At 41.9% G+C, this 26,991-nt stretch overlaps 1 protein-coding gene and 1 long non-coding RNA gene across 2 annotated transcripts in view; one reads left to right on the plus strand and one right to left on the minus strand.

Annotated features, from left to right (window-relative positions):
• The window catches only part of adgrv1 (adhesion G protein-coupled receptor V1), a 537,083-nt gene that overhangs the window by 474,033 nt on the left and 36,059 nt on the right, over window positions 1-26,991 (plus strand). Inside the window, exon 87 of the mRNA XM_069918000.1 lies at window positions 6,936-7,093. Within this exon, the coding sequence (XP_069774101.1) occupies window positions 6,936-7,093 (158 nt within the window). The remainder of the gene's footprint in view (window positions 1-6,935; window positions 7,094-26,991) is intronic.
• LOC138739222 (uncharacterized) lies at window positions 21,990-25,219 on the minus strand. The gene is made up of 2 exons (XR_011342096.1): window positions 25,046-25,219; window positions 21,990-22,337 (listed from the first exon to the last, which is right to left on the minus strand). It is a non-coding gene; the product is annotated as an uncharacterized lncRNA (long non-coding RNA).

Below are 26,991 nucleotides of genomic sequence, written 5' to 3' on the forward strand. Positions count from 1 at the left end.
GACCAAAACTGCAAATCCCAATTTCTGATTTTAGACAGCATGCAGTAAAGAGGCAGGACATTCAATGCCACTGAGTTGATGTCAACTGCGACATACATACGTGGGAAGTACAGTGCCACTGTGTCAATGTCGACTGGTCACTTTCATTATCCAGTTGGTCCTGGAATGCCTACAGTGAAGTTAACACTGCAGGTATTCCGTAAAATGACAACGTGTCTCGAACGAAAAAGTCAGAACTTTAATGGTACCCCCATTCTGGTCCTGAGTTTTTTACACAGCATGAGTTCTGAGGAAATGGGAATCATTTCCCTGAATGCAGTGGCTGTGTGAAAAAAAAACACATATATTTCTGCCTTATATATATAATCATATAAACATATAACCTTTTACGGAGCAGAAACAGGCCATGTTGGCCTTTCGAGTCCGCACCGGTTCAGTGATTTTGTGCGCCCTCTTCAGGCATTGGTCCCAGTAGACCTTCATTCAATAACGATGGTACATTAAAGGAAATAATCATATTTATTATCACATTTTTTTGTTTGATTACGACAAAAGAATCTTGAATCCTGAATAAATGGGAAGGAAATTTGGAAAGCGGAGGTCGAAAAGGACTGAGTCGCAGGCTAATTTGCAGGTTGAGTTGGCCGTGAGAATATTAAATGCAATGTGAGCATTCGTTTCTAAAGGACTAAAATAGAAAAGCAAAGATGTGATGGTGAGGCATTGGCTTGTCTGCATTTGGAGTTTTCTGAGCTGTTTTAGTCCCCCTATCTTAGGAACGATGTGCTGGCATTGAAGAGGGTGCAGAGGAGGTTTACTAGAATGATCTCAGAGATGAGCAGGTTAAGGGATAAAGTGCTGGCTGGGCCTGTTCTTCCTGGAGGTGAGCAGGATGTGGGGAGATCTTATTGATAAATGGAGAATATTTAAAGGGAAAGGTAGAGTGTGTTTCATCTTGTATTCATATGTGTGAGTTCTTAGAAAACACATTGATGAAGGAAAAAGTTCATTCAAGTTATAAGAAGCCCATGAGGTTTTAAAGCCACCATTACAGATCTCTCATACAGCAGTCTCCCTGTCTCTGTGAGGTCCCTGCTGGCAGCCAAGTATAATCAAACAGGAATATGATCCTTAAGACAATGCTAGTTGCATTGCAAACATGATCACTATCATTACATCTCCCTTAAAACAAAAAGTAGCTTACTTTTAACTAACATATTTTCTTTGTATAGCTCTGCAATTTTAACTAACACCAAGAAATTACATTTTCATTATTATCTACATTGTTAACATTTTTAAAATTTGTTTTGTGTGTTCACATTTACATACCTAAAACTTGAAGAGCGAATAAGATCGCACTACTTCATTCCATAACAGGAGTCTTTAAATTCGCTCAATGGGTCTCTTAGGAGGATTCACGTGTCTTGACGAGCTCCTGATTGATTGTCCTTGAATCTGAGTTGTTGCCTCAGATGATGTCTTGTCAGATGTGTATTCAGGTTGTTCACAGTATCCGTCTTTCCATCTGCTGTGGCTGGTTCCATTTGAAGGTTTCGACGATTTCTTTGCAGAACAGCACCTTCATCTTTCTGAATGGTGTATGATCTTGGATGGACTTCACTAAGGACAGTTCCCTTCTGAGAACATAAGTTTGTTTTGTCTTTTAGCCTTACTTGGTCACCAGTGTAGAGTTCTGGTAGGTTTTTTGTTCCTCTGTCAAAGTAATACTTTTGCTTTTCTTTCTGTTGTTCTTTGAACTTTCTCACTTTCTCCTCTCTTTTATTTTTAGGAGGTTCTCCTGAATGGGTAGGTTTGATCTTTGCCTTCGTCCCATAAGGAGATGTGCTGGTGACTTACCTCCTCGAGCAGCGTTGTGCAGTTGCTCTGGTAGAAGTCTGTTCTACTGCCTTTTGACTTGTTCATCAGTCTTTTCACTCTCTGTACTGATTTTTCCACTAGACCATTGAACTGTGGAAAATGAGGGCTTGACATGGTGTGGACCAAGTCCCAAACTTAGGCAAAATGTTGAAACTTTGAATTGCAAAACTGGGATCTGTGAAGACCTCGCTTGCCACGCCATGTCAGGAGAATATGGATTTCATACCTGTTATTACAGCATCTGCAGTGGAGATATTCAGTTTACACACCTCTCAATACAGGGAGTAATAGTCTGTGACTACAAGATAGTCCTTCCCTTAACATTCGAGAAGGTCAGTGCCTACCTTCTGGTTAGATCTGTATGGTGCTGGGTGTGGCTTTTGTACTTCTGTGGGATTGCTTGCTTGATATTTCCGGCATATTGTACAGTTTAACACTTCATTTGTTACATCATTGTTAATTCTTGGCCAGGACATCACCTCTCGTGCTCTTTTCTTACACTTTTCGATTCTGAGATGTCCTCCATGGATCCTTTTTAGCATCTCTTTTCTCAGACTCTTTGGGATAGGATTTTACTTCCTTTGTAGATGATGTCTTCAACGACTGATAGTTCCGCCCTGCAGTTCCTGCAGGGAAACGTCAAGTGAGCAGTCCTGCTTCATGTTGGGCCATCCATCCAAGATGTTTTTTTTCTCAATCTTCTCAGTGTTTCATCTTTGTTCGTCTCTAACTTTATGAGCTTCATTTTTGCATCTGATTTGGGCAGTGCATTTGTGATCATGTCCATGAAGGCGTTCACGTCTTCATCCATTTTGGTGTTTGTGGGCTCTCTCGTCTCAAAGCTCTAGACAATGTGTCTGCTGTGTATATTAGCTTACCCGGAATATACGCCACATTCAGTGTATAGCGTTGCAGCCTAATCATCATTCTTTGTATTCTCAATGGACATTCATTTAATTGCTTTTGGAACAATGCAATCAAGGGCTTATCATTAGTCTCTACACTGATTGCTTGTCCTGACACAAACTAATGAAATCTTTTACAGGCGTATGTGATGCTGAGCAACTCCTTTTAAATTTGAGTGTATCACGCCTCTGCGTCTGTCATTGAGCATGATGCGTACGCAATGGGTTGGCAGTCATCGTATTTTTGCAGAAGAACTGCACCGAGCCCACTATGTGATGCGTCTGATGATATCTTGATAGGTCTCGTTGGGTCGTAAAACCTCAGAACTGGTTCCTCTGTGAGCAGTTTCTTTAGTTCCCTCCATGACTTTTCATGGTCATGATCCCATTCCCATTCAATTTTTTTTTCTGTTCGTCTTCTCAATGGAGTCACCTTTTCTGAAAGGTTAGATATTAATTTACCCACATAATTGACCATTCCATTAAACCTCTGTACGTCATTTTTGCTTGTGGCCTTGGCATGGTCTCAGTGGCAGACACCTTTCTGGAATCAGGTCTGTTGTCCTCACTGACAATAATATCTCCTACAAATGTTAGTTCTGTCACCCCAAGCTGTCATTTCTCTCTATTCAGCTTCAGGTTTGCTTTCCTTGATGCTTCCAGCACTTTCCTTAGTCTCTGATCATGCTCCATTCTCATGGTTCCCCATACTATGATGTCATCCATTGAGGTATCAACTCCGTCCACGTGCTCATAGACCATGTGGATAGTTTTGTGATACACTTCAGGAGCTGAGGGAATTCCCAATGGTCACCTTAGGAATCTGTATCTGCCAAATGGACTATTGAACGTGCACAGTCTTGGACTTGCTTCATCCAATTTCAACTGCCAAAATCCTGATGATGCATCTAACTTGCTGAAAAACATTACATTTGCAAACTATGACATGATTTCTTCACACATTGGAAGCTAAAAGTGTTCTCTCATTATTGCTCTGTTTAGATCTCTTGGATCCAGGCAAATTCTAAGCTTTCCATTCTTTTTGTTCACAACAATGAGCGAATTCACCCACACCATTGGCTCATCTATCTTCTGAAACGTTCAGGCTTTCCATCCTGTTCAACTCTGTCTTTAGTTGCTTTTGAAGGGCAAATGGAACTTTTCTGCATGGATGTATTATCAGTGGCACACATTTATCCACTCTGACCGTGTGTTCTCCTGGGAGGCAGCCGAGAGCCTGAAATAGGTTATTGTACTCTTTCATGAGTTCATCATAGATTGTCTCTCCTTCTCTTTCCACAACGAGGACTCTTTTTACCATGTTCAGTTTCTCATAGGCTGTTAAACCTAGTACAGCCTGTACATCCTTTGGTGCCACAATGAATGCTAGCATGTGCGCTTTGTCCTTGTATTTCACTTTGACCATGCATTCTCCTTGCTCTGGTATATCAGTGCCTGAATATCCTGTCACCTTCACTTTTGTCCCATACATCTTTGGTCTGGGACTAATCTTCTTAAAATCATTCTCTGATATTACATTAATTTGTGCATCAGTATCCAATTTAACAGAAATGTAAATGTCATTTTCTTTTAATCTCAACATCCAGTCTCTTTTTTCTATCTTGTTTTCAGTCACAACGACTACATAGAATTCCTCTATCTCTCTTTCATCTACTGAATGAACCTTGCTTTGTTGCACTTGGTTCCTAGAGCAATGGGCATAATGGTTGCTTTTGTTGCACATATAGCATGTTTTACCATATGCTGGACACTTTTTTGGTAAGTGTTGTGTACTGCATCAGCCACATGTCTTTCGATTGTCCCTTTCATTTTTGTTCGCTGGCCACGCCTCTCTTTCCACTTTGATACGCTTTTTGTTAAATCTTTTACATCAGTTCATGCTCACTGCATCCACGTTGCTAGTTTCACTGAACAGCTCTTTTGCCTACGGTTTTACAGTTTCTGTTGTCCTACAGAGTGCTATGGCATTTTCCAGGTCTAGATTTTGCTCTCTTAGCAATCTTTCCTTTAGACTATTATGCGCAATACCACACACAAGTCTGTCTTTTATCATCGAGTCAGTCAGTCCTCCAAATTCACACGTTTTGCTTCTGTTTCTCGATTCACTATTGATCAATAGTTCTTGCATTTTCTGTACACGTGTGAAAAATCTGTGCCTCTCAAGTGTCATGTTACATTTAGGGATGCAGTGTGCCTCAAATTGTTCCATTATTTTTCCAATTTCATTTTGTCTCCTTCAGCAGCAAATGTGAAGTTGTTATACACCTCCAGGACTTCATCACCCACAACATGTAAGAACACTGACACTTTCACTTTATCACTTTTCTTGTCAGCTCCAACTGCCACTAAATACAATCCAAAATGTTGTTTGAATCTGTTCCAATTTTCAGCCATATTATCTGTCAACTGGAGTTTCACTGGTGGATATAATCCTTTCATTTTTCACTTCATTCGAATCTCTTCACTGATCACTTGCTTACTTTAGATTTTTCCTTTTGAAGTATTTCCTGTTAATTTCCTTCATCCCACTTCTGACACCATGTTTCATCTTATATTTGTGTTTGAGAGTTCTAGACAACACATGAATGAAGGAAAAGGTTCTTTACTTGAAAGTTGTTGTAAGAAGATCATGAAGCATGCCAGGAGGTTTTCGAGCCTCCATTACAAAACTCTCATACAGCAGTCTCCCCATTTGTGTGAGCCCACTGCTGGCTGCCAAGTATAATCAAACAGGAACTATGATCCTTAGGACATTGCTAGTAGCAATGAAAACATAATCGCTATAATTAGAGTGGATATGGAGAAGAATTTTCAATTAGTGGGCGAGTTAAGGATGAGAGGACACAGCTTCAGTATAACACGAAGTCCTCTCAGATCAGAGATGAGGTGAAATTTCTCCAGAAAGGTGAATTTGTGGTATTTATTCCTAGAGACAGCAGTGGAGACTAGGTTATTGGGTATATTTAAAGCAGTTGATGTTCTTGATTAGTAATGGTACTAAAGGTTATGGAGAGCAGGCAGTAGAATGGGGTTGAAAGGAAAAACACATCAGCCTTGATTTGAATAGCACAGCAGATTCAGTGAGCGGACTGGCCTAATTCTGCTCCTGAGTCTTGTCGTCCATGGTCTTGAAATTATATTTTTTGTTTACATTTGCTACAACATCATTTACCACGGCCATCCTAGCCTGAAAATGCCCAATCTCGGAAGTGAAGCAGGCTCAGGCCGGGTTACCCATTGGATGGGAGACTGCCTGGGAATATCAGGTGATGTACTTGGGGCAGCACTGTTGGCATAGCAGTTAGCACAACGCCATTAACAGCGCCAGCAATCGGGACTGGAGTTCAAATCTCAAGCTGTCTGTAAGGAGTTTGTACACTCTCCCCATGTCTGCATGGGTTTTCCCTGGGGGCTCTGGTTTCCTCCCATCGTTCGAAACGTACTTGGGGTGTAGGTTAATTGGGTGTAAATGGGGTGGCACTGACTTGTGGGGCCGAAATGGCCTGTTACCGTGCTGTATGTCTAGAATTTTTTTTTTAATTAAAAATTACTATTTTAAGTGATGTATAACTTTAAGGCATCTGTCTATTTATATGCGACAGTGATGGGATTAAGATCCCAAGGATCTAAATAGGCTGGAATCTTAGTTTTGTTACTTAAAATATCTGAATTGATTTTTATATTTGAGGAGTGACTATTGGCGTATGCGCTATTTAACAAATACAAATGAGCAGCGTGGTTCAAAAAAACAAGGGTGTGGGTCATGAGACAAAGTCCACCGTGAATGGTCCCAATTGCTTTACCAACTCTCCGTCAGTATCTCTGTGATAGAGTTTCAAGAAATGATTCGATGATTTTGCAAGTGTATCTGTAGAAGACCCATTACTGTTATTCACATGAAAGGATGTGTATTGCTACAGCTGTATATTAAAGATGATAGTGTAAAGTGCAGAGAGAAAATTATCAGCATGGCACTAATTTTCATATGTTAAGAACTAACATTTTCCCTTGGAGTCTTTTTACTGGGTTTTAGCCTCATTAAAAGGAATATCTGGTCTCTAAATGGGCAAAATAGCATAACTTAGATGCAGAATGTAATTGTGTTTTTTTTCTCGTTTTTGCTTTCCATAGATGCTTCATTCCAAATATTTATGCTGCTTTAGCCACAGCTGCGCTGGTGCCCTTGTTATTCCTTGTGGGAGTCCTTGTGATTTTTGCCTACATCTATCAAATCGTTCAACAGTGGAAGGACTATGATGATATTTTCAGGGGGAAAGCAAATAGCACAGGTAAGGATATTTGTTTTGATGTTGGTTCGATCCCACATTGCCCCCCTGTTTTGTCATTGACAAATAAGGTATTTTCCAACATAGATGAAATATCTGTTGACAAAAAAAAACCATCAAGGGTGCATTTTGATGATCTTTTCACAAAGTACTGTTTGTGTTACAGAAAAGACCATTGGCACATACGGTTAAAAACCCATTGCACTGCCTCAACCACTGATATTGCCACATGTATGAATGAATGCCAGGATGAAATAAAGGCAGCTTTGGGAACAATTATGAATAATTCTATTGCAAAACGATGATGCTATTGACAGTGAAGTACTCAAGTCATGTCACGTGATGTTGTTCAACCAAGTTTATCGTATTGTTTTCACTGACATCTTATTTACAATCCCTTTTATGAAATCTGATCATGCCAAAATACTTTGTATCCAATGGAGTGCTCATTGTTGTATGAAACACAGAAACCAGATTGTGTTTAGCGGTGCCAAAAGTATTAATGACCATATTATCCATTTGTTAATTGTAGGATGGGTATGAGCCAGAACATTGTGCAGAACTCCCATGCTCCTCTTCAAGATAGGACTGTGGGCTTTGTTTCACCCGCAGTGTAGAGTACAGATGGAGCTTTGGCTAAGTGACTCCTGCAAAAGCCAGCAACTTTCACTTGAGTGGATTAGTCCTCTCCATATTCATTAGAGCACATGAGAACCAGTTAATCTGAGGGTCCATAAAGTGTTGATGTTGAGTTATGCTGGTACATTAAAGGCAATGGTGAGTTTCAAAATTGATGTCTGGATTCATTGAAGTACGGCCTCTTACAAATGATAAGTTGTTCAAATTTTTCAGGATGTTTACCACGGACCTTCTTTGCTGGAAGCTACTGTTGAATGGCAGAGGCAGGGTGCAAGACAGTGTTGGTGTCAGAACAAGTCTAGTCGGAGGGCATTAGGGTAACCATTGGGGGGGAAGGGGGGTGCACAATCTACCATTTTAAAGCTCACTCAGCGATGGGCGGGGGGTGGTGGTGCCTACCTGTCTTGAGCCTCCTCCGTGCACCACCGTCACACTTTTCTCTCCCCCCCCCTTAACGTAGCAGGCAAACTAGCTGCTTATATCACGTGGAGACTAGTGACATTACCGATACTGGTGCTGGAGGTAGGCAGGCACAATGACTCATTGTGGGGGGGGGGGAGGGGGTGGCAATGCCCACGAATGCTCCGCCTTGGCTCCGACCGTAGTGCAAAAGGCATTGTGTCTGAGCATAGGAACAATATATTTGAAGAGATTAGACCCTGGCACAAAATGTATACACTTATGAATTGAGACCCCAGTGCGCTTCAAGTCCTGGACCATTATACCACAGGCACCTCAATGATCTGGACAGGTACCACCAATGCTGTGTCCGTAAAAACATCCAAATTCGCTGGAAGAATAAGTGACCCAACATCAGTGTCTTCCCCCAACCCAGGCCAACGTCCCTGCGACTGGGGCTCTTTATGGCAGGTCACATTGTTTGTATGGCCATAGTTAAGTAGAACAGGTACTACAATAGAAGGTGAGGGGAAATGGACAGGTGGGGGGGGGGGGGGGGGGAGAAAGTGGCAAAAGTGACATGTGAAATTGGAGTTGCTGTCTGGTTGAAGACTACAAAGTATTGGACTGGCCAAAACAGGAAATGTTCTCGCTAGATTTTTTGTTGAATTTTTAAAAAACTTTTTTGTCAGTTTAACACCGGCTATAGCTGAGTTACGAAAGATGGCTTACCTAACTCTCATTTACTCAAAACCTGCAGTATTAGGGCTTTCCAAACTGTGTTACAGGCTGATTAAAGGATCACGGTTTTTTTTTTCAGGACCCCTTCAAGTATTACTCAAATTATAAATTACTATTTTTTTAAGAGTTTTTTTACTTGTTGGTAACTATTAACAATTCCTGGCTGTTAATCTGACTCAGAGATAGAAAATCATGTTACCTTCATCAGCAGTTGGATATCTGGCATAATTTTACAAAAATTGAAGAGCCAAAATAAAAATCAGATCCTGGAAATCTGGAATCACTCTGGGTCAGGCAGTGCCTATCGGATGTTGACAAAACCTTCATTGAAAGCAGAAGTGAGACCTGGCTCAATATGGTTTAAAAAACACGTGTAATACAATATATTTTGCATCCAGATAAAAGAGAATTTCCTACCGTACAATACTGCTGCATAAACTTTCTTTCAACCTAAAAATAGGGTTATTCCAGGATTAGGCTCCTTCATGATCCAGTGATCATTGGGGGATCAAACGTGGAGAGGGTGAGCAACTTTAAATTCCTGGGAGTCACTACCTCAGAGGATCTTTTCTGGACCCAACACACCAATGGCATCCTGCAGAAAGCCCATCAATGCCTTAACTTCTGCTGGAGTTTGTGGAGGTTTGGTATGGCAGCTACAGATGTGCAGTGGAAAGTGTGCTGACCGGCTATATCATGGTCTGCTATGGGGACACCAATCCCCCTGAGCACCAAGCCCTCCAAAAGGTAGTGGACGCAGCCCAGGACATCACAGCCCACTCTGGTGAACATCTACAGGGAACACTGATGTCGAAGAGCAGCAGCAATCATCCAAGAACCAGATGACCCCGACCACACTCTGTTCTCGCCGCTGTCTTCAAGCAAGAGGTCAAGGTGCCATAAGACTTGCATCAGCACGTTCAGGAAAAGTTGTTACCCCTCCACCATCAGACTTCTCAATGACAAATTCAATCAGGGACTCATTTAAAGACGCTTACTTTGCCCATTATTTATAACTGAGTATATTTTTTTCTGTATGGCACAGTTTGTTTACATTTCTTTGTTATTATTTCTCCCTTGTGTTTACGTATCTTTGAGTACTTTTTTTGCACTACCAATAAGTAGAAATTCTGCCTGACCCGCAGAAAATATAATCTCAGGATTTTATGCGATGTCACGTTTGTACTCTGAAGATAAATCTGACCTTGGGATTGAGGTGTCCTGAGCATGTTCTCCAAAGTGGGCAATCTTTAGCCTGCACTTTCATCTGCTTAGACCAACATAATTCAAATCAACCCCTAATAATGCCGACTGGATGGAGCAGGCACATAAATAAAATTGATGGTCTGATGAACTTTGGTGAATTGGCATTGAAGGTCATTCTTGGACAAACCCTTGTGCTAAAGCTAATATCTGCCCTAGATTTTGGGGACAAAGTTAATGCTGTTTGAATTTTTAAAAGTTCTTTAAAAGAACTGAACAACAGAGGATACTTATTTTTTTGAAGTAAGTCCACATTGATGGTGGATTGAATCCGTTTGGTGGACTTCTATCCCTTCTTTCCTGAGATTTTATCACTTGGGGTAGATTTAAGCATTTCTAACTGCTGCTTTTTGATAAGAGTTAAAAATTGAATTAAACATTAACTGAGAGGTTCTTTGCCTCTTCGCCGTTATTTTCCGTCCAGCAAGGATCCACACTGCCTACTACTTCATAAATGCGACATGTAAATTTTAGTTGGGGTTCCGGGGCCCACTCAGTGTCTCTCGTATCACTTTCAATTATCTGCATCCCATGCCGGTTTCCATGTGAAAGGTGGCAGTTCTTAGAAAGCATTAGCAGGATTAGGGGAGGAAGGACCAGAGGGGTGTTAATTCTCTCTCTTCCTTTAAATAGACTCTGACTCACTGTGCAAACCTTCCTCTCAAATGTATTCAGGTTTTCTGTTTCAAAAGTAACTCTTCTCAGTCAGGAAGTGCCAGTCAAAGAGAACATTGTGTGCAGCAAACAAAATTCACACTTTCATTGAAAGCTCTTCAGATCTGTGGGAGAACAGTTAGTTGGAGAGAATTGCGAGGCTGCGACAATTTCCACAGGAACAGAAGAGAGTAAGAATGAATTTAATAGAGTCCTTAAATGAGAAAACTTTTGATGGGGTAAGGAGATGGGGGTTAATAACAGTCAATACAGACTGAAAATTAGGGGAAATGTCCTTGTATGGAAAGTTACTAAGATAACAGAATCGTTTACCACAGAGATTGACTGAAACAGGTAGCATTGCGTAAATGATAAACATTTTAGCCGATATAATTTCAAAGCCTCAGCATAGGAGTATTTAGAGAGCTCTATCAAAGAGATCATGCAGACATGATGGACCAGATTACTTCCTTCTCTACTATCAACTTTGACAGTGCAGGAATACAATTTCTCTTTTCGTTTTTGCCATACTAATTAGTAAAAAAGGTAAAGGCTCCATTATTGTCACGTAATACTACAGTTAGAATGTAATATACATGAAATTCTTTGGAACTCTATTGTGAAGACTTTCTGCTCAGCAGAGATAGAGTACCTCCTGATGAAATGCAGACTCTTCTACCTGCCCAAGCAATTCTCAGCCTCGCTGATTGCTGCAGTCTACGTTCCGCCTTCAAAAGCCATGAAGGAGTTTTATGGTGCACTATACTTCCCACCCTGACAGTGACGTGATTGTTGCTGGTGACTTCAGTCATGCCAACCTGAAAATGGACTTACCACGGTTTCAACAGCATGTGAACTTCACCACCAGAGGAGAGAACACCCTAGATCAGCTGCACCTCACCTCCACCTTGGTTATTCGGAACACATATCTATCCTGCTAACCCTGGCATTTAGATCGCTGGCTAAGAAAACTAGGTTCGATCCCAGGGAGATTAGAACATGGCTGGTGGGGGGTGGGGGGGGGGGGGGGAGGGGGCATAGCAGCGCTGTAAGACTGCTTTGAGACCGTGGACTGGAGCTGTTACAGGGAGGTGGCCACCTACACCTACATTGAGGATGTCACCAAAATCAAAAGCATCCACAACCAGGACGAAGCAGAAACCATGATTACGTGCAGAGGTCCGGTCCCTTCCCAGAGCTCATGATGCTGACTTCAGGACAGGGTGAAGGATGCCACATAAGATTAGCCAGGGCTGAGTTCTCCCATGCAATCTGAAAGGTAAAGCAGGGGTTTGCACAGAAGATCCACAGACAGCTGTGCATCAACGGTGACACGAGGTGCATGTTGCAAAGGTTCAAGACTATAACACATCACATCAACCTTGCAAACAAAAGACAATGATGCCACCCTTCCGCACAGACTGTTCACCTTCTCTGCATGACTTGATGAGAAGAACAGGATAAAGCCAAATAAAGCTCCTTGTCCCTCTGATGAATGGGCCCCCTGCACAGCCATAGCTGAGGTGAGGAAAACCCTATCCAAGGTGAACCCACACAAGGCAATGGGACCAGCCAACATACCTGGATGGGGACCAATTTATGGAGGTCTTCACAGACATCTTCCACACCTCACTGCAGCAGTCCATCATTCCAGCGGGCTTCAAGACATTTCCAGTGCTCAAGAAGGCGACAATAATTGGCCTCAATGACTAGCGCCCCATGGCACTTAACCCCGCCATTATGAAATGCTTCATGTCTGGTGATCGAATGCATCAAAGAACACCTCCCAGAGACAATAAATCCATTTCAATTCACCTATCGAAGAAACTCTTCCACGGAAGATGCTATAGCCTTGTTACTTCACTCTGTCTTGGCCCACCTGAAGAAAAGCACTCATATGCCAGGCTGCTGTCCATTGAACATCTCGTCATTTAATATACCGGTGGAAAAGCTGTCCGTGCTGGGACTCAATGCCCCTCTCTGTAACTGGATCCTGCTCTTCCCAATGGCAAGACCACAGTCTGTCTGGGTCAGTAGCAAAAACACAGTGAGCACTGGCACACCTCATGTTCACGCTACTTACCCAAGACTGCAATGCCATATTCAGCTCCAACAGTGTCATCAAGTTTACTCTTGACATAACTGTAGTCGACCTCATCAGCAACAACGATGAGTCGAACTACAGAGAAAAGGTGGAAAAATCTTGTGAAATGGTGCGAGAGCAACAATCTGAGTCTCAATGAGGACAAGACAAAGGAGATGATCGTGGATTTCAGGAGGACCAGGAATGACCAACCTCCACTACACATCAACAACTCTGTAGTGGAGAGAGTGGAGAGCACCAAGTTCCTTAGAGTTCACTTAACTAGTGAACTATCGTGGACACACAACATCTCCTTACTTTTCAGGAAGGTGCAATAGAGACTGCACTTCCTGAGAAAACTGAAGCAGGCAAGGCTACAGGCTTCCTCCCACGGGGAGTGAGAATACTGAACAACCAATGGTACTGCTCCCTCTAAACATCCAAGACTCTCATTTGCACAAAATAATATTTTTTTTTAATAGATATAATACTTGCACTGCATATGTATTATTTGTCTGGTTGTGTGTCGGCATGTTTTTGCACTGAGGACCAGAGAACACTGTTTCAACAGGTTGTACTTGTTCAATCAGATGATATTAAACTTGACTGTGACCATGAGAAGTGCTCACTTGCACTTTCACCTCCTTCCTCACCAAAATTAGGGCTCCAAACAGTCCTTCCAACTGAAGTAATGCCTCACTTGTGAATCTTGTAGCATTCAATGTCCTTTATGTAGCAAAGGTAAAAATACATAACCAACGTTTTGGGCTTGAGCCCTTCCTCAAGGAATGGAAAAATGTTGGCAGGCGTCCCAACAAAAGAGTTGGGGGGTGGGGGGAGATGGTTGGGAAGAAAGGGTTGTTGCAAAGGCTGGAGATAATAGATGGAGAAGGGAGGGAGAGGACATGGGGAGGAGGGATGGCTGGGTGAGTAGAGAGGGAAGGGGAAGATGAGAGCTGGAAGGGAGAAGGGGACAAGGAAGTGGGGTGGGGGTTGAGGAGAGCAGTTCAGCAGAAACCAGAAAAATCAACGTTTTGCACTCAACATAAGGATCTACAGATTTTTCTGTTTAACCTCAGTACTACAGGAGGCAATTTCAGTGGCTGTGATTGTTAATCTCATACATGTATATCAGTATGGATAGGAAAGCTTTAGTGGTCCAAACATAAGCAATAGTGAATAGGATAGATAGGCCTCTTGGTTGGCACGGACAAGTTGGGCTGAAAGGCCTGTTTCAGTGATGAATAATGATTTTATCTCCTATTTTCAGATTGTTAACCTCAGGCACCACTGAAGACTTTTGGTTTATGGTATAAAATGAAACACAAGTGCATTTATTCTCAGCACTCTGAGTACCATCATTAACGCAACTAGGAGGATGTTGAATTCCAGTGTATCCTTTCAACAACTGATGCAGTTTTGGATGCGAGTAAGAGTTGGAAAGAACCAGAAAATAATGCAAATAGGTAGAAGCAGGAAGAAGCTGGGCCTCCAGCAGGATGTTGTGGGTGGTTGACTTTCAAAAAATAGTGCATGCACATTGATTTACACTCATGATAATTTCAGATATCACCCATTCCATGAACTATTTGCACAAATTTATGCAAATAAATGTTTGAATGGATTTCAGAAGCTTTGTATTTATCACACAACTTTATTTCTTAAGCTATAGATATGGTTGTAAATGTTTTAAAATAATCAAATTAGACAAACAACACTGTAACAGGTCAATTTGGCCCTACAGGTCTGTGCCATGTAATTTACACCCCATTAACCTACACCCTGGTACATTTTTGAAGGGTGGGGGGAAACCAGAGCTCCTGGAGAAAGCCCGCGCAGACGTGGGAAGAACGTACAAACTCCTTACAGACAGCACGGGATTCGAACCCAGGTCTGCTCCCGATCACTGGTGCTGTAAAGGTGTTTCGCTAACTACTACGCCAACCATGCTGCCCGTAGGCATAAATTTCATCAACAGCTTTACACTTCTCAAATAATCTTCTATAGCTCAGTACTCTCATTTCCTCAGGGTCTCTCTCTCTCCCTCTCCTCTCTCTCTCTCTCTCTCTCTCTCTCTCTCTCTCTCTCTCCCCCCCCCCCATCCCTCTTACTTTCTTCCAGCTGCCCACCCCCACTTCCTTTTTTTCCATTAGACTGGCGGACAGAGCCGAGATGCTAAACTTGGCACCTCAGATGTGTCCACTGCAATAGAATAGATCTCCCAGTGGCCACCCATTTCACTTCTCCATTCCATTCCCTTGCTGACATGTCTGTCCATGGTCTGATACTGCCAGACTGAGATCACCCGCAAATTAGAGGAGCAATGCCTCATCTTCTGACTGGGCCCCCTCCAACCGAATGGCATTAATATCTACTTCTTTGGCTTTTGTTAACACCCTACCCTTCTTCACCCCTCCCCCATCATCTCTCCCTGTCTTCTTTCGCACAGACATGATAAATTCTCACCTCATCCCTTATAGCATTCAATTAACACCTTTTGTTGGTCTGGATTCTTCCCTCACTGTTTGAATTCTGAGACTTTCTGATATATCCTGCTTCGTCCTTTTTTGATTTTTTTCCCTTGAAGAAGGGCTCAGGCCTGAAACATTGATAATATCTTTGTCTCCTATAGATGCTGAAGAGACCTGCTGAGGTCCTCCAGTGTTGTGGTGTTTTTATACACTTTGTTGTCTGCTTGCATTCAGAAGTTTAACTTGATGCCTGTTATATAGTCAGGATAATGAGAAATATTTTGTAACCACGTAAGAATACACCCTTCTCACTGTAGTAACTGTAGTGCTCCACTGTAACACATATGTATATTTGTGTGTGTGTGAACAGTGTCCTGTGATGGTGGAAGGCATCAGTAAGTAAATTCTCTTCTGTTATTTGAATCTTGCATCTCTGAGTTATTTAAGAAGCCTCCTAAGTAACCAAGTAACACAGAGACATAACATGGTGGTAGCGGTATAAGAGAACAAGAATAAAGCCATACAATTGATGGTAATTCACTGAAATATGGAGGGGAAGAGGAGAAAAAACATTACTAAAAGAAAATGGCTGGACAGGGAGGCTGAAGACATTGTTGAATTGTTTAAAAATCTTTCAGCAGAAGTGCAATTTAGCATTAAAAAGCTATTTTTAAAATGCTACAGCAGTGGAGAATGTCAGTTATATACTTCTGTGGACGTGGGAGCAAGGCCTTGACTTATTTAATAGCTGGGAGCTTACAGAGGTGGAGAAAAATGATCCAGAGCAGATATTTGCAAAGTTTGCTTCTCACCTTGAACCCAGGTCTAATCATAGAATTAAATGCTATGAATTTCAAGGGTTAATGCAAGAGGCTGATAAAACTGTTGATAACTTGCTCACTAGACTAAAAATTGTTACTGAAAAATGCAGATTTAAGGATATAGAGGAAAGATTAGTCGATCAACTAATATGGGGAAGGCCCCATCCTGAAGTGCAAAAGTCTCTTATAGGGAAAGATAGATTGAAACTGGCCAAAGTTATAGACACAGATAGAGCCTTTGAAGCCATGAGGATGCAAATGAAATCCCTATCTATGCAGACCCACCCACAGCAAAGAGAAGGAAGGGTTGATGCTATAAACAACACAATTAGAAAAGTGCAAACCCCCAAGACCTGTAGGAAGTGCAGCAGACAACACCCCTTCGATGACCGTAACAAATGCCCTGCATACGGTTCTGAATGTAGAGCCTGTGGTAAAGCAAACCACAGGGCGAAGATGTGCGAGTCTGGTATGAAGAAAACAGTAATACCAGTGAAGAAAGAAGACAAGAAGATCCACCACATAAAAGGAAACAACAATGAGGACTCCAACGCCCAGATACTGGACATAGAATCCAAACAACTTCATGAGATGTCGGGCGAGATGAAAGAAGGAAGCGAGTTGCACACAAGGATCTAAATACAGAGGACAGTCCAGAACAAGCCTATGATATTTAACCTAAAGGTGAAACTGGATCACAAAGCAACGTCCTTCCACTCTACCACCAGATGTTTCCAGAGAACATAATAAAAGCGTAACCAAAAGACTGTACATTGGAAACAGCAAATGTTGCATTAACAGCTTCTGGTGGACCCATGATCAAGCAACTAGGGAGAGCTAAGATCAATAGCTACCACAAGGGAAAGAACATCCTCTGTACATTCAATGTGATAGATGCAGATGGACCAGTAATTATAGGTCTGGATAGCTGCTGGGAGTTGCAATTGATCTCTGTCAATTATGAGATCCAGACAAAGAAGGTATCCAAAAAGAATCAACAGAGACATAACAATGCCTGAAATCCAACCTGAGGATCTTGTGACAAGATGATCTCCCCACAAAATGAAAGTTTAGGCATTCTTGATCACTTTTCTGTTTCCATTTATTTGGATTGCTACAGCCTCTATGGGTAGTCGCAGCCGGGAATAGCAAATCGAGGGATAATCAGCCTTGGCAACAATTGTGAAAGATAAATCCAGTAAATACTCAATTGGACTAAAATCTGCTCTCCGAGGAAGCTTGTTTTCATGACTTAAGTATATACACAAACATTGAATCTTGTATTTTACTTTACAGTGTCTGACTAACATTCTTGTGGTGGCTGATTTCAGGTACTTATTAATTCAGTGGAATGAAATTGTTTCCTCAGGGATTAACTTCTCCCTTTGGATGTACAAATTCATTGCCCTTTTAACATGATGATTTGGAGCTCACTGATTAACCAAAATGTTGAAATACTACACTGAGAAGTGGTTGATTAAAGCAAAAAGAATGTCAAAAGTAATCTTCATGCATTTAGCTAATTGGTAAAGATGTTGAGTGATTATAAAATGACTGCTCGCACCACACAGTCTTCGAAAGTGATATATTGTTGTTTCTTACCATGATATTATACATTCAGAGCCAGCTCTTCAGTGCTTGACGTCCTGTTTTGCGGAAACTGCAAAATGTTTGGCCTGGAAGTCAGCCTGAAGAAAACTGAGGTCCTCCATCAGCCAGCTCCCCACCATGACTACCAGCCCCCCCACATCTCCATCGGGCACACAAAACTCAAAACGGTCAACCAGTTTACCTATCTCGGCTGCACCATTTCATCAGATGCAAGGATCGACAACAAGATAGACAACAGACTCGCCAAGGCAAATAGCGCCTTTGGAAGACTACACAAAAGAGTCTGGAAAAACAACCAACTGAAAAACCTCACAAAGATAAACGTTTACAGAGCCGTTGTCATACCCACACTCCTGTTTGGCTCCGAATCATGGGTCCTCTACCGGCATCACCTACGGCTCCTAGAAAGCTTCCACCAGCGTTGTCTCCGCTCCATCCTCAACATTTATTGGAGCGCTTTCATCGCTAACGTCGAAGTACTGAGATGGCAGAGGTCGACAGCATCAAGTCCACACTGCTGAAGATCCAGCTGCGCTGGGTGGGTCACGTCTCCAGAATGGAGGACCATCGCCTTCCCAAGATCGTGTTATATGGCGAGCTCTCCACTGGCCACCGTGACAGAGGTGCACCAAAGAAAAGGTACAAGGACTGCCTAAAGAAATCTCTTGGTGCCTGCCACATTGACCACCGCCAGTGGGCTGATATCGCCTCAAACCGTGCATCTTGGCGCCTCACAGTTTGGCGGGCAGCAACCTCCTTTGAAGAAGACCACAGAGCCCACCTCACTGACAAAAGGCAAAGGAGGAAAAACCCAACACCCAACCCCAACAACCAATTTTCCCCTGCAACCGTGTCTGCCTGTCCCGCATCGGACTTGTCAGCCACAAACGAGCCTGCAGCTGACGTGGACATTTACCCCCTCCATAAATCTTCATCCGCGAAGCCAAGCCAAAGAAAAGAAGATTATACTGTCACACCATTATTAATCTGATCATGGGTTGGGGGAAATCTCGACCAAGCACTGGCCAGTGGGACGAGCTTAGATGGGCAACTTCGTCAACGTGCACGATTTGGGCCAGATGGCACGATTTATTTCACCCCACCCCAGATGCTCAATTTATTTTGGAAGAAAACAAAATGTTGTTGCAAATGTGAATATTTAACCTTTTGAACATTTGTTCTTTTTTCAAATTCAATTTGCTGAAAATAAGTTTGAAGTGTTTTGTTTGTAGTTTCACCATCACTGTGTCATGTAGCACTGTACCTTAAAAGGTCTGCAGGTTAACAGGAGAGCTTCTCATTTTCATTTGGAGCAGGAGCTGAAAGTTTTGTTGACTCATTCCTTCCAGAGTTATCATTATTAAGCCCTCAAGGGCCCCAAACCTGGACACCAGTATACAGTCAGATCAACACAGAATCAGCAATCTCAACTCTTATTCAAGGATTTCCTATCCTTTTGTCCCACCATCTGGCCATAGTTTGTCCTGTAATGCAGCAGTGTCTGTTTTTGTAGAGGATTGACATGTTTCCATCTTAAACGTCTTTACATAATATTGCCCTGACTATCTTTTCAATTAGAATGCAGTGGCTTAATAACAACAGAACTATTCTGGAAGCTATTCATTGTCGTCCAAAAACCACAGAACAAGTTATGATTTTTGTAATTTGAGGAAGGTGTTTTTTAGAGAGTTGAAAATAGATCTGGCCGTGGAAAATTAGAACTAAGGACAGTTAGGCAAGTCAGTGACCTTTAAAGTGGAGATGATATGGTCATAGTCTAAGTATGTTCCTTCTGGAAGGAAAGTTTGGACAATAAAAGCCACTCTAATGACCAAAGAGAAAGACAGTAATACAGAAAAATGGGCAAAAATTGTCTAAAATATGACAATAACAATGAATAAAAATATTTCAAGGGAAGTGAGAAAGGAAATAAGAGAGGCAAAATATTCATTGGGAGCTAAACTGAGAGGGAATACAAATGTTTCCTCTAAGTAGATGGAATACAATGGTAGAAAATCAGGTGAGGAATTGCCAAATGATGGCATCCAGACAAACCTGAGAAGCTTGCATGTGAATCCCTATAAATTAGCTTATGAGTACAGCATGCATGTTGGAAAACATAGTATGAGGAGTTTAATAAAGGCCAGAATGATTTAGGCTCTCAGTGTAACTGCATGTGGGTAGATGTGCAGTGGGAGTCCAATGAAGATTCACTAGGTTGATGGGGAGGGCGCTGTATGAGGTGGGATTAGCAGTCTGAGCTCATGGAGTTTAGAAGCATGAGAAATGACCTCAACATGGCTAAACAGAATAGATTTGGGGTGATGTTTCCCCTGGCTGCAGTGTTTAGAGTTAGCCATTCAGGCAGATGTTAAAGGAAATGTTTTCACCCATATGGAAGTGAATTTTCAGAATGCTGTACCTCTGAGTGCTGTTAAAACACTCAGTATAATTGAGAGATTTTTGGATATTAAAATAATCAAAGGAAGTCGCATTGAGGTAAAAGATCACTCAGCATCTTGTTGAATGTTGCAGCCAGCAGAGGCAGCTGAATGGATAACACTTCTTTAATTTCCAACGTTCCTATAATTAGTAGCAGAATTGTAAGGCCAATTCGGTATCATTAAGGAGATAAACATGTGGATACCTGGATGTATTGCAGAAGGTCAGATTATAATGCTTTGCGTCTGTTTACCATACCATACTCATCACTGCTTCTTTGAACCAATTACCTACTCTCCTTTTATAGAGCTACTGAGAAGTGCTGTGGAATTCCCCCCAACTCTGGGCTCTGCCTCAAGTCCCCATGAGGAATATAGTGGCAGAATCTTGTCTTAAAAATATGGATGGTTACAAGAATGCTTGGGATTTCTGTTTTAAGTCCTTTTGGGGCCAGGCATGTTGGATAATGCCATGAAACAGCAAGTCTGCAGATGCTGTAATTGTAGAAAAAACGGTGGAGTAGCTCAGTCAGACTGGCAACTTGTATAGGAGGTAAAGATATATTACTGACATTTCGGGCCTGAGCCCTTCTTCAAGTAAAAAGCAAAAAAAATGCAAGTAGGAGAGAAAGGCAGAATAGGAGGAGGAGGAGTCCAGACCTACAAACAAAAGGAGTTAATTAGATATGATAAGAGGAAAGGAGAGAATTGATTTTGTCTCTGTGAAAGGAGAAAGAGGGAAGGAAGGGGAGAGAGAACTAAAGAGTAGGAGATGGAGGGACCCAGTAAATGCTGAAGGAATTAAGTGGGTCTGCATGCAGACTGGGAGATGGCTTTGTTGAGCACCTCGACTCTGTCCGCCGCAATACTTTTGGATCTCCCAGTGGCCACCCATTTCAATTCTCCATCCCATTCCCTTGCTGACATGTCTGTCCAGACTGAGACCACTTGTAAGTTGGAGGAACATCACCTCATCTTCTGACTGGGCATCCTCCAACCAGGTGGCATTAATATCGACTTCACTGGCTTTTATTAAACCCCACTCCCTTGCTTCCCTATTGGTCTCTCCATCCCCTGTCTCCTTTCACACAGACATAATAAATTCTACCTTGTCTCTTATCGCATCCAATTAACACCTTTTGTTGGTCTGGATGCTTCCCCCATGGTTTGAATTCTGAGACTTTCTGATTTATCCTGCTCTGCCTTTTCTGATTTTCCTTGAAGAAGCGCTCAAGCCTGAAACGTCGACAATATATCTTTGTCTCCTATAGATGCTGAATAGATCAGCTGAATCCCTCCAGCATTTCCGTGTTTTTACTACAGTCACAGCAACTGTAGTAAACTGAAACAATTGTGTTTCTCAAAGATATATAACCAACATTTTGGGCCTGATCCATTCTTCAATGTACAAGCAAAAGGCAGGCAGATATCCCTCTCAAGGCTGAGAGACACAGTAAATGCTGGAGGAACTCAGAAAGTCTCGTAGTGCAGTAAGCTTTGCATAGAACTGCCAGCAAGCCCAGCAAAATCTCAGCCACTGCTAGAGACTTCTACAGGCTGCAAAGTGTGTGTTATGTGGCACAGTGAGTCTTAGATAACCTGCTGTAAACTTCAGGAGCTCTCAACTCCCACAGTGATACTAAATACCCATTATATGTAATTCTTCATGCTCTGAAGACCTGAGACTTAAAGGCTTGGTGTTACAATCCCCTCACAAGGTAGAGTGGCTTGTGTGATGCATGGCTGCAGCAGTAAGCAGACACAAAACTCGAGAAAGACTGTACAACAGGCTTTATTCAGTTAAGGTCTCTGCTACAGTGGTAGCTGGACTGGTGGCTTCCTAAGTGACTAGCTCGGGAGGGGCCAGCTCAGGATTATATCCCGGGTGGTTGATTGACAGCCGGCCAGATGGTGTTTGGTCTATTCAGGACGGTTGATTGACAGCCGGCCAGGTGTGGTCTGTCCTCCGTTGATCTTCCTGCAGGTACAGAGATTGCCCCCTGCAGTAGGCCAGTGGTGTATCACCACAGCTTGTGAAGTGTTGCTGTCAGAGGCCTTCAGTTCTTAATGTCCTTGATCTTCAGAGACAGTTCTATAATATCTTGGATGATGAAAGACATTTAACTGCAATTCAAAAGAATATAAACATGTTTGTTTAAAACACAACGAAAACTTGCTAAATTTACTTAACAAGATAAAAGATTATGTAAAATAAATAACTCCTTTCAACTAGCTGCCACATGAAATAAACGGGGACGTGCAGAATCAAAATTTATTATCATGAAATTTGGGGTTTGAGGCAGTATCATAGAGCAAACATTTATATTATAACCATCTTATGACATTACTATACAAGTACAAATAATAGAGCACGAAAAGTTAGACAGGGTCATTGATTATTCAGGAATCTGAAGGCAGCGGGCAAAGAATGTGTCCATGTGCCATTGAGTACTCGTCTTTAGCCTCCTGTATCTTTTTCCCAATGGTAGCAGAGTTAAAAGAGCATGGCCTCGGGATAGAGGCTGCTACTTTAAGACACCATCTCATGTGGATGTCCTCAATGGAGTGGTCTGGTGCCTGTGAGTTAACAACCCTCTGGAATTTATTCTTCTCCTGAGAGTTGGCACCTCCATACCAGACAGTGATACAACCAGCCAGAATGCTCTCCATAGTACATGTGTATAAGTTTACAAGAGCCTTCGGTGACATAAAGAATCTCCTCAGACACCTCACAAAGTATAGCCACTGGCGAGCCCTTTTTGTGATTGCATCAACGTGGAGGCTCCAGGACAGATCCTCGGAGATGTTGACACTCAGAAATTTGAAGTTCCTTATCCTCTCTACTACTGACCCCCTCGATGAGGACTGGGTTGTGTTCCCCTGACTTAATAAGTCCACAGTCATCTCCTTGGGTTTGCTGACGTTGAGCACAAGGTTGTTGTCATTACATCATCCAACAAGCTGATCAATCTCCATCCTGTACGCATCTTCACTCCCATTTGTGATTCTGCCGACAACTGTGGATAGCATTGGAATTGTGCCTGGCCACGCAGTCATGGGTGTATAATGAGTAGAGCAGTGGGCCAAACACTCATCCTTTGCCAGCATTGAAAAGCCAAATGTGAAGTACACTAATAATACAAGAGAATTTGGGTTCCTACCCCAATTATGTAGCACCTTAGTAAGATTAACTTTGAGAAATGGTGTGGAAATGTGATCTCTGTATCTAAGGAAGAATGAACCAAAGGCTTAACAGATTGATTCTTGGGATGGTGGGTTGGGCACATAAGGAGTAATTAAGATGTCCCAAAATTAGCGATTATCCATCATCAAGAGAGAAGTCAGAAATTGTTTCCGCACCCAAAGGGAAGTGAATCTCCTGAATCCTCTACTCTGGATGTCTGGGAGGACATTTCAAGAGAGAGATCCACAGATCATTAAAGAGACAAGATATAGAATGTTAGTGCAAGAATGTGATGCTGAAGTAAAAATACTTGTCATCAACTGCAAGAGTGGGCACGAGGGTCTGAATAGCCCATTCCGACACTGCTGCCTCCTCACCATTTTGGACTTGATAGATGGATTGTACAGCACTGGTGTCGTGACCTTGCATTGCCAGCTGACCAGCAGGTCTCTGAGTTCTGGTCCAATGACATTGAGAAAATATTTCTAAGTGCAGGAGAAAATGGAATCTTTGTTTTCATTTGATACCTGTCTTCTATTTAAATGTTGACAGTAGGCTGCTTACAATAAACATTTTAATGCTTGTGTTAAAATAATGCAGGAAGATCCAAGCATTTGCTTGTTGGTGACATGAACACTGATTGCAAGTCTTGACGTAATTATAGTAAGACAGGTCATGAACTATCTCGCAGAAGGAATTGAGAGTAATATGTTGATCCAAGCTGCCTGCACTTACCATTGACCCTCCAAATAAAGTTTTAATTAGCTGATGCAATCCCTCGAGGGTAACCTTGCAGGATGAAACTGATCCTCAGTGATTACGGTGAGAAGTAAAACACGCAAGTCTGCAGTTACCGTGGTTGAATTTTAAAAAAAACAAAAGTTGGAGAAACTCAGCAGGTCAAACAGCATACTTGATGTAGAAAATATGAAAATACAATACCCTTTGATGAAGGTTTCAAGCCTGAAACATTGGTTATGTGTCTTTATCTTTGTTCTACACTGTTTGACCTACTGAGTTTCTCAAGCATTGCGTTTTACCTCAGTGATAAAGACCTGTACATAATCGGGGGCTATTGAAATATACAGGTGGGCTAGTGCAAACCCCAACCACAAAAAGAGAAAAATACCAACAGCTGGCTTAATCCTTGTCTTCTGGTTTAATTAATTGTTAAGGCTACCAAATGCATAAAACATTATAAATGTTTCTGAATGTCAAACCATTGAAAAGTATTCAGAATCAATTTTTGCCTAATAATTAATGCGTCAGGAAGACTTTTTTTCTCAGACGATATCCTGAAGTATTTTACAACCAGCATATTGTAACCTGCAAGCTGGTTATTGTTGTGACAGATATGTAACATAGCATTTAATGTGAGTTTATTTTCATATACATAAGTACGATACACAGTACATACAATATAGGTACACACTCCTTTATCCGGAACCCTTGGGGGAGAGTATGTTCCGAATTTCAAATTTTTTCGGATTTCGGAAAGCCTGATTTAAGCCCACCCGAATTATGCTGCCGTATGCACCCCCACCCCCTTCCAGTCATGCTGCTGGTCTCCCCGCCCGCCCGACTCACGCTGCCGATCTCTCGCCTTTGCCCACCCGACTCGCACTGCCGTCTCTCTCTCCCTACTTACTGGATTTTGGATCATTCCACATTTTAGATGTCCGGATAAAGGATTGTGTACCCGTATACAGATGCACTGAAGTTCTTAGTTGCTAGCATGAAACAGGTAGGTAAATTACCACAAATGTCTGGAAGAAAAAAAAGATGATAAATACCAAAAGATTTATGTACACTACAACTCCAATTATCCAAAATAGTCAGGACTGGCCCTATGTTGGATAAAGCATTCAAATAATGTTTAATTCTCACCAAAAAAAAAATGCTGGCCACTGCCGATCACCGACACCTTCCCACCAAGGCTCCCGCCCGGGAGCCTGAGGTCCGCACTGCCGCTGGGTGCCTGAGGTCCCTGCTGCCACCAACAGCCTGACATCCCCGTCAGATCAGCCCCAAAAAAAATTTGGATAAATGAGGATTTCTGATTTGTTTCGGATATCCTCATTTACCCGAAAAAAAATTTAAAAATTTAGAAATGAGTTCAGATCATCTGATTTCAGATAATCAGATTCACAGTTGTGGTTAGTGCAGGAAAAAATGACAATTTAGTCATGCAGACAGATCCTTTGGTGCTCCTGATGCCGTTTATGGTCCACCTAAACTGTCTGCATTATTGAAATGTCATTTTTTTTTCCTTACACTTATCTATAACTGTTCATATTTATTCCATAGTTGGGTGACTGAAATATGCTTTTATTGGAATAATCTTAGCTGTGTCCATTTCAAGATTTCATCACGTTAACTAGAAAATGGCCTCCATAGTGCACAGAATGATATTCTCTGAGTATCTCTTGGAGGATAACAAGGGATCCTGCTCCACCCTGTCCTGGGAATGGTTATTATTGGCAACTCTTGGGACAACATTTTTCAACCAGCTCAACACTGAAGTGGAGGCTTTCAGGGAAAGTAGCTAAGTTTAAGTTATTTGTGTACTTTCATCCAATGCACTAAAATGAATACCAACAAGCCCTGATCCTTTAAATCAGCCACCATTTTTTTAAAATCCCACCCCTATCCATATTTCAAGCTTGACACCATTAACAACAAGTGCTAGACATTCCAACCCTCTCTTGCTGGTCATTTATTTTATTTTGTTGTTTCTTGTACCCGCGAGCAAAATTCCAAACCATAGAACCAACTTTTGTTCCTCCTCCCCAACACCTGCTCTTTCCTGATCGCCAAGCACCAACTGTGTCCATTCCCTGACTTCCACCCCATCACCATCCCCCTTTCTCAATCACTGGCCAAACTCATCAGGTCTGATTAGACCCAATCAAAAGAGCTCCCAACCCTAATCAGAAAAAAAATGACCCAGCCAGATAATTTTCAGGGGGGGGCGGGGGGATCAAGTATGAGCATCAAAATTTCTTGACCAAAGTTGGTATCATTTGGTTAGCGAAGACCAGCTGCTTCTCCATGCTTTCAACTCTAATGAAGCACTGAAACACTAAGACTTCTGAAGTTACCAAAAACAAGCAGGACATTGTTCCACAAGTGTGTGCCCCTGGGTAGCCTCCACATTAATGAATAGATTCACTCACTGTATCCATCCCTTTCCAATGTGCTTACATTAGATTTCCACATTTATGGGGCCTCTCCTCTCTGTGCCTGATTGGTTTAAATATTCAGCCTCCATCTAAACCTGTTTACAATGCGTTTATGCGAAAAAATGAAATTTTCTTTTGCTTGATTGAAGCTCACAGCTAACTACTGTTGAAGTTCAAGGGTCAAAAATACTGCTCACAAAAAGAGATGAAAAAATGTACCCAGTTTTGGTTAAATTGAGAAGGAGGATCAGATCAAATTGACCAGCTGAAATTCCAATGTCTATTTTCAAATATACTTAATCTGGAGAAGGCCAGGACAACGTAGATCTAAAGTGGGAACACTTTTTCATGGATAATTGATAGGTTTACTCAATATGTCAAGGCTAAAATCTTTTAAAATGAGCTTAGTTTC

This window comes from Narcine bancroftii, chromosome 1 (assembly GCF_036971445.1).
Source record: "Narcine bancroftii isolate sNarBan1 chromosome 1, sNarBan1.hap1, whole genome shotgun sequence".
NCBI lineage: Eukaryota > Metazoa > Chordata > Chondrichthyes > Torpediniformes > Narcinidae > Narcine > Narcine bancroftii.